The 8,674-nt window shown below is 43.7% G+C and overlaps 1 protein-coding gene across 3 annotated transcripts in view; it reads right to left on the bottom strand.

Annotated features, from left to right (window-relative positions):
• Positions 1-3,773, bottom strand: part of ccm2l (CCM2 like scaffold protein) — a 12,121-nt gene extending 8,348 nt beyond the window's left edge. For all 3 annotated transcript variants that reach the window (XR_013077683.1, XM_076740102.1, XM_076740103.1), the window contains exons 1-5: positions 3,525-3,773; positions 1,451-1,618; positions 1,274-1,357; positions 813-996; positions 1-109 (exon numbers count right to left, since the gene is read on the bottom strand). The exon at positions 1-109 is cut by the window's left edge and continues 520 nt beyond it. Coding sequence is in view for 2 of the 3 variants with exons in the window: in XM_076740102.1 (XP_076596217.1) it covers positions 1-109; positions 813-996; positions 1,274-1,357; positions 1,451-1,618; positions 3,525-3,554 (575 nt within the window). In the remaining variant the exon portion in view is untranslated. The remainder of the gene's footprint in view (positions 110-812; positions 997-1,273; positions 1,358-1,450; positions 1,619-3,524) is intronic.
• Between the last annotated feature and the right edge of the window lie 4,901 nt (positions 3,774-8,674).

Raw genomic sequence — 8,674 nt, 5'->3', positions numbered from 1 at the left:
GCCCGAGGGTCAGCATTGCAGCTCATGGTTTGACGTCGGCCATCGATGCCTGTTGGCTTTTTCCTGTCCAGGCTGTCGTCCCCTGCAACCACCGTATCCACGTTCAGACCTGTGGGATGAGTTTTTAAGGAAATGTTGGACTGTTGAGAAGTGCTGACAAGGCAGCGACTGTCCAGCTGTAGTTCTAGGGTGGAAAGCTTGAGAGACATAGCTACAATAACTAAGGAGGGTGGGGCTTAGCTAGTGGGTAATTTAAGTTGTTTAAGTTACTTGGGACAATTTTTGGACATTTTTTCCAACATCTTGGACATTTTACTAATATATTACAGACATGTTCTCCATATTTTTAGACATGTTTTGGACATTTTGCTAATATTTTCCAGTCTACTGTCTCAAAGTCATGTGCCCTGCAAGGCCAAAAACTGCAGTTCCTCAAACGGCCACTTGAGGCAGACTCCAAAGGGAAGTCAATTCCCATAGACCTCCATGTTAAAATGCTCAACTTTACAGCAGAAGTAAACACATTTTTGTATAATTCACTTGTCTAAATTATATTAAGGCTTAAAGTTCTGCATAATTATATGCATGGCCTCTTTGAGTGACAGCTAGCTGCTAAGTTCCAGCTTTATTCATCCAACCTCAGCTCCGCCTAATCACCACCTCTGTCCATTTTTGGGTTAACCAGGAGTTTGGTGGAGTCCGACCTGTCAAGATTTCAACAGCCGGAGTCACTGAGCTCCACACACAAACCTGTGGGTGACGTCACAGAGACGATGTCCATGTTTTATACGGGCGAACAGGTGAGTCCTCACCTGTCTTGAGGACCAGCAGGTGCAGTGCGTCGTCTCTCAGGTAGGAGGCAGCGGCGATCTCATGTGTGGGAATCCTCATCAGCAGCTTCTCGTTGTCTCTCCAGGTCAGCAGCAGACAGCGAGCAGACAGACTCAGAATACAGTCCTGGTCCACGCTGGTCTTCAGCGGCAGCACCTTCAGCTGCTACTGACCAGCACAGACACACGTGATCAGAGGTTATTGATTAATGAGTCACATGAAAAGACTATGAACACTGACACTGTCTCATTAGAGATTTAATGATGAAAGCTAAATTATTAACATAGAGATAAGTGTTTGCTTAGAGAGTTTAATCAATATATTACTGTTTCCCAAGATAATTAGTTGCTATACCTTAATAAGGTATTGATTGACCCTGGATTAGATCATTTATAGATAATTATAGGGGCAGTAAATACATTATTGGTTATTGATTACTAACCCTGGCTGTGTCCAGTAGTTGTAGCAGCTCGTCTCTGCTGGAGGGGTTCAGTGAAACCGACACCCAGGTCAGGTGACCAAGGAACTAAGATGAGAGGTCAAAGGTCAAACAACTGGTCATGTTGTCATGAGGTCAGTGGTGAGCAGATGTTCTGTTGTTCTGTATTTCAGGTTCTACCTTGACCTCCTTCTCCACGTAGTCGAAAATGAGCCTCTCCGGGTGGATGAGGTAGTCCGGAGGGTAGAGAGGGACGGTGTGCAGCGGGCGGCGGTAAACGCTGCCTCGATCCACCATCCGGCGACCAGATTTTGACCAGACCAGTCGCTTAATAGGAGAGACAAAACCCTGGAGAGAAGAAGAGAAAGAGGAGAATGCTGTTACTGTCTGATGTCCACAGCAACATATCTAAAGGAGTCATGACTGCCTCCTCTGCATATTCATGGTCCTGAGAGGATGAAGTCTAATGATTCTGGTGATGCAGCGACCTTCCCTCTGGCACCACCATGAGGCCAAACTTTACACACACACAAAACCTCATCTCTTAACATTGTAAGTGAATATTCTCAGCACATTCCTGCTCCCCAAAGGATGAATCCTGTTGATTTTAAAGACCACATGACCTTCTCTGCAGCACTACCCATCGGGCAAACTTTAAATTTTAACCTCCAGCTCTGGAAAGTCTCTGAGAATGACTAAATCATCAGCATGCTCGTTTATTTTGTGCCAGCTCCCACTGACCACCTCAGTATTCTGGCAGTCTCTGCTCTCTGGTCGGGGGTTTGGGGTCTGAATCCGAACCAGAATTTGACAGAAGGCTGTTAATGTGTGTTTACATACATGCCTCAGTATGAGTGTGCATTAATGCAGTACATCCCCTTGGCTGTTCCTGGCGTGATTGACAGGTGAGGAGTGATCTCTGACAGCTCCCTGCTGAGACTCACTGACAGCCCAATACACACCGTCAGACACACACACCAGCACATTAATATACTGTGGCTTGGAGGCATAAAAGGAATACACACACACACACACACACACACACACACACGCACACAGAAAATGAAATTAGCTTGTTTAAGAATCAGAAGCCCGTCTTGTCTCTCTGAATAATAACAAGGACAGATCTCCGTATCAGAATGAGGCCGATTTCTGATGAACATCTCTGCAGTCAGCTGAATTTAATGCTAAGGACTAAGACAGGGTGGTTATAATGAGTTTTGTTCTTCCTCTTGTTCCAGCGTTCCTTTGAGGGGACACAAAGAGCGAAATAATTGGATTTTTTAATGAATGTGCTTAATGTAACAACCTGCACAGGTCAAAGCAAGGTGCTATGGAGCTAATTAATACTTTTTTTTTTGCTTTTTGCTTTTTGTCTTTTTCTTCAAACTCTCCCGTCTTAAGAAATATTTCTTCTTTTCTCGAGCTGTTTTAGTTCTAGAAGTTAGAAGGCCAGCTGTGTGGAAGATGCTTCTTATTACTGTGATGTTAAATCAACAGGTGCTCGTGGTTGTTCTCCACAGGAGCCACAGTTTGAAGGCCCGGTCACACCACAGTGCTACACGGAGGAGTTTATCCCTGTGTCCATCAAAAATGCATCTTGTGAGCTAATGGCTAGCAGGCTAGCAAGCCAGGAACATACTAGCCTAGCAGGTCACAATCGCTCTCAGAGCTTATTTTTGTTTTCTCTGTACTGTGACGTTTACCATCTCGAAGAACTAATGAAGAGGGGAAAACCCTCTGAGGTCTACGAGCTCGCTAGATTACAAACTGCTGGTTGTTTAGTTAGTTAGCTCGTAAGAATCATCACTAACGGACAGTTAGTGATTCACACAGTTTATTCGAAAGTAGTATAAAAGTACAGTACTCCAGGACTGCCTGCAAACCACTCCTCTTTCTGAAGCACTACTCTGCAGGAGGAGGATCAGCACAACTGGATGGTCAGAACTGTCAAGAGACAGTTTGCTATTGGTCAACAGAGTCCCCTTCATCAGCTCCAGTGGAGTGATTGGTTGCGTTGAAATGAACTGATTTTGCTTCAGTATTTTTAACTGTTTTGAGAGCCGGTGTGACATGATGCTCGTGTCTGTTTGTAGCTGGAAGGAGCAGGAAAGGAGCCACTGTATGACATTAACCACGTTCATTTGGTTTGTCTTTAGAAACTGAGACCAGATCTGTGGCTCTGGATGATGAGATAAAGACAAAATCTGATTTGCTTGAACAAAATGAAACATGGAAACAGAAGCCACTGTACCTTCTTGGATTTCTTGGGTTCGTAGTCCATTGTGGTTTAGTCTCCCTCTGTCCTGGTCCTGTTGTGGGTCAGCTGAGTCCTGGTCCTGGTCCCACTCTTCCTGAATGTTTCTTTGTTTCAGTTTGTCTCTTGTTGTCTTTGTGTCTGTCTCTCAGTTGTTCTTTCCATCGTTCCTTCGTCTGTCTCTGATCGAGTTATTTTAGCTTCTGTCTCGGCTGCTTCATTCTTGTTCTTTCTCTTTCTACACTAATTGTTCTGTTGAGAGCCCTCCTGGACACACACACACACACACACACACACACACACACACACACACACACGCGAGAAGAGAGCAGGAAGCAGAGGAAGCCCACTTCCTGTCCGAGAGGAAACTCCACCAGAGACTGATAAGGCCTATTCTCTCTGATTACACACACACACACACGCACGAAATCAGCCTTTAATTAGACCAGTTTACGTGATTTACACGCACACATGAAACATGACTTTTTACAACTTCAGGTTTGTGGTTTACCAACAAAACTAAACTTCTGCAGCTCGTCAATAATCAGCGCCCATCGTTCGTATTGTGTATTCATATATTTCAACCCTCTTCACACTCGTTCGTGCTCTTGTTGCGTCACCCAAAAACACCTGAAACATCTAGTTCACCTGCCTCAGCAAATCTTATTTAGTTTAGCTCCAGCGGGTCCACAGCACTGCAGTCAAGAAATACATCTAGACCACGTAGGAGTCCAGTTTTAACCTCTCTCGAGTGGATCCCAGTCACCTTCAGGGTTCTTTCAAGCATTTAATGAGCAGGCTGTAAAAGGAGCCACTGCCCACCAGGAGGTGCCTCAGGTCGTCAGGACCTCCAGCTGCTCCAGGTTGAAGGTGGAAGGTGATGGAGCTTTAGCTGTTCTTCTTGGGTTTCTCTTGATTTCTGTGACCGTTTGTGAGGTCTCTTGTTTTAAATGGCCGTCTTACTCTCTTCTTCTTCTTCTCTCTCTCTCTCTCCTCGGCCTTCTTCTTGTGAAGTGTTTTTTAAGATAATTTGAAAAGTGTTATATGAATTAAGTCTGCTTGCCTGTTAAAGTTGCAATCACAGCTTCATCGTCTGTGAAAGGGATGATTAATGCACCGTGGAGTGTTGGTTATCTCTCTCATTTACTCGTCAAAGATCAAACTGTAAGCATTGTTTACTCAGTGTGACAGCACAGAGGGTGAAGCCACTTCATGACAGTCTAGATTTCATAAGAACAATGAATCTGTGCCATTTGCAGCTCCTCTGCTGCCTCGTGGTTCTCTTGCCAAGTGTGACTCAGCGTTAACTTTCACAGCACTTTTTAAAGTTAGCTGCGAGTCTGTTAATGCAAGCCTTTAATTAACCACAGTGACTCCACACAATGCACTCACGTTAAATGCTTCTTTCTTTAGCGTCGATCACACTGGAGAAAAGATCCTCTAAAGGTCCTGCAGACATGTTTTTCATTAAGCTTCTTAATATCAGTGATGGGATCATCCATGAAGACACGTTTCAGTCAAAATGTGGTGACAGTTGCGAGCTCGTTTGCTGATGTTTCCAGCTCCGCCAATCAAATATGACCAAACTACGCCCACACAGTTGAAGCACAATGAGCACTGAAGTGTTTGAAGTGTTTGAATGTATTTTTTAATCAAGCTTTAATATTGTTGCTTATCTAGTATGTAACATTAAATATTATTAGGAAACACTTAATATTTCCCTGCAGACATCAAGCAGCTTCAGTGAAGAGCAGGAACAAGCAGACTGCAGTGTGCATATCTGCTAACGTCAGTGCTGATTAAAAACATAAAGACGCTTGTGGGTAAAATTAAAGAGGAAAATTAAGGCAGTAATTTACAACAGTCTAAACCCGTCAGTTTTCAGGGAGTTGAATTAAAAGGTGGGAAGCAGTTGTGCTGCTCTCTGGGCTGAAGACGTCATTCTTCGGTGGACATATTTGATTTACGGTCACATCAAACTGACGTCACTGCAGGTGTTTTTTTAAAACAGAAAGTGATTCACTCTCAGTCACAGCGGGACGTGACGTCTTCGGCTGCAGTGAGACGACTCGACCACAGAGAGGCAGCGCTGCGACGAAGACTAACAGGAGCAGGAGAGGACGGACGGAAAGACAGTTTTTTCTCAGCAGGACACTGATGGAGGCAGAGGAGACGACATCAAACCTGTGACCTATCTGACACGCACACGCACGCAAACACACACACACACACACACACACACACACACACACACGCATGCTGCATAAGCATGCTACATGGTTACATGCAGACAGATATAGGACTTGGGTGCATGATGTGAACACACACACACACACACACACACACACACACACACACACACACACACACACACATCACACCTATCGTCAGGGTAACCACTCCATGGTGACCAGAGGGCTAACGGCTTAACGATCACCCAGTTACCTAGGCAACGGGAGACAAAGATGGGGCATTTATCTAAGTGTTTTTTTTCTTGTCCCAATCTCTCTCTCTCTCTCTCTCTCTCTCTCTCTCTCTCTCTCTCTCTCTCTCTCTCAGTCTGTCGTCATCTCTCTTTCTTCCTCACCCTCCTCTCCCTCCTCTCCCTCCTCTCCCTCCCTCTCTCACTCTAAACCCTGACAAACTTGGCCGGGGGCTTAACTGTGCCAAAATGAACAGAGGATAAATTCTTTCTGCACCAAACCAACATTTTCACCAACTCTGATGAACTCTCAGTGACAGATCAAACAAAATCAAAACGTCATTTTCTCAAGAAAATGAGTCACTGGATGGAAAACAATTCAAATAATTTAATAATTTAATAAGTTCAAGTGAACAGCAGCTGCATTTTTTGAGTAATGAAACAACTTTTTTTTTTTTTTTTCTGGCTTTTAAGTTTTCTCTTATTTTTCAGGACTGTGGTCTTTGAGTCCAGAGAAGATGATACAGAACATGAAGTTAATTTCTGTTGGATGGAGTTACACACAAACACACATAAACATGTACTCACCTGGTCCTGATGTTCTCTCTCTCTTTGACACACACACACACACACACACACACACACACACACACACACACACACACTTCACAGTCACTCTAAATAAATGCACATATACTTTACTCACATGTACTCACCTGCTCTTGAACTTCTCTTTCTCTTTGACACACACACACACACACACACACACACACACACACACACACATCAATCATGCCTGTGTGAACTTCAAAGTATGTCAAACCTTGATATGTTTTGGTGCTGCATCAACTCTATATCTCTGAAAGTGTGTGTGTGTGTGTGAGAGAGAGAATGTGTGTTGGGTGAATTATGTGTGAATTTATGCATGTACATCTGTGTGTGTGTGTGTGTGTGTGTGTGTGTGTGTGTGTATCAACGATATCAAAGAAGCAGCATCCTTAAAAGACCCACGCTTCAAAATCGCACATGAGGAAGGAGGTCTGATGCAAGAGGAGAGGGGAAAAAAGGAGGAAAATAAGCATGAAGGAGAAAATCGGTGGAAGAGGGTGGAGGGAAGGAAAAAGGAGGAAAGAGACACGGACAAAAATGAGGATGAGGAGAAGAAGGAAGATGTAGCTCAAAGGAAAAGTTGAGGACTTGAGGAAAGAAGAGAAGGGTAGAAAGGAGGGAGCAAGGGAAGAAATCATGAAGGTGGCATGGAGGAAAAAGAGGAGAAAGGCAGAAGAAATGATAGAATGAATGAAGAAGTGGAAGGAAATAAATCAAGGACAGGAAGTATGGAAGAAAGTAAAGGAGAAGAGGGGTGGAACAAGCAAAGAGGACAGAGAAAGACAGACGAGACAAACAATGACAATGGAAGGAAGGAAGGAATGAAAAGGACAGAAAGACAGGTGAAGAAAAAGACAAGAACGGAGCCGTTTGGACCTGAGGAGAACGAGAGGAGCAGCAGGGATTGTTGTTCGGTCGCTGGATCTCCAGAGACGCCGACCAAATAAACAACAAATCCTCGGGATGGAGGGATGCTGATGCGAGGGAGAGATGGAGAGATCAAAGGAAGCTGGTTGGAGGGAGAGATTTCTGTTGCCGCCTCGAGAGGAAAGAGCGAGCAGAGCTGAGAGGAGACGAGAGAAACGGGCCGTGAAGATTCAGGGGATGAGGTTCACACCTGGAGACGGTACAGTCCAAACATGCAGAGCAACCACAGCCAATCAGAGGACTCATGGATCATTTCTGAAGAATACTCATCGCTACAGCTGAATGTGATTGGCTGAGATACCTGTCAATCAAGCTAACAGACCCCCCTGAATACATCACGCTTCAAGTCCGATAATCTCCAAAGTAATCATTCACTAATGAAGTGGAATCTTTTCAGAAATAAAAAGTAAATGTATTAGATTTGAAAATGTTCCTTTGCTGTGAAAACATTATTAAAAGCTGAGATATTAAAATAATAAGGACATAAATGCTGTACACACTTGTAATTTCATGGCAGCAGACACATTTGAAAGACTGTCAATGCCCAAATCATACAATCATATTTTTGATTTGATGGGGACATGTGGTTAATTTGGCAAGTTACAAAATACTCGTACTTCCACCTTTTCCTCAACACGTCATCAAACCTAAACGATGAATAAGTCGACTGCCGATGAATCCCAAAACAACATATAAGACCACCGGAGGGAACCAGGTGTAAAGCACCTTTGTCCTCACGCTGTTAACGTGGCTAGCTTAAGGCAACAAAGCTACAAGATCACGGTTTGGGTTGAAAAGGTTATTTGTACGTATTTAAAATAAGTTGATTGACAGATCTCAGCCTGCACGTTAAACACTGCTGGGAAAATATATTTGGCACATTATTGGCATTTATGACAGAGTTTGTAGGAGAGAGGTTTGACCTTTCGGTGGTTCAGGAAGTTTTCATGTTTGTGTAAAAGCCGTGTAAAATAATAAGTTCAAATGTTACATTACTGAGTTCAGTTTTGTGTGTAAAAGTGCAGTAAAGTAACTACAGCTGTCAAATACCCATGTAATGAAGCAAAAAGTACAATATTTCCTAAAGCTACACAGATTGGAAGTACAAGTACCTTCAAAATTGTACATGAGTACAACATGTGAGTACAAAGTACCTTTGCTGGGTAGAAGAAAACACAGGCGCAGCAGC

This window comes from Chaetodon auriga, chromosome 10 (assembly GCF_051107435.1).
Source record: "Chaetodon auriga isolate fChaAug3 chromosome 10, fChaAug3.hap1, whole genome shotgun sequence".
Taxonomy (NCBI): Eukaryota; Metazoa; Chordata; class Actinopteri; order Chaetodontiformes; family Chaetodontidae; genus Chaetodon; species Chaetodon auriga.
Note: the sequence above shows the minus strand (reverse complement) of the source record. Positions and strands in the feature narration are given on the sequence as shown.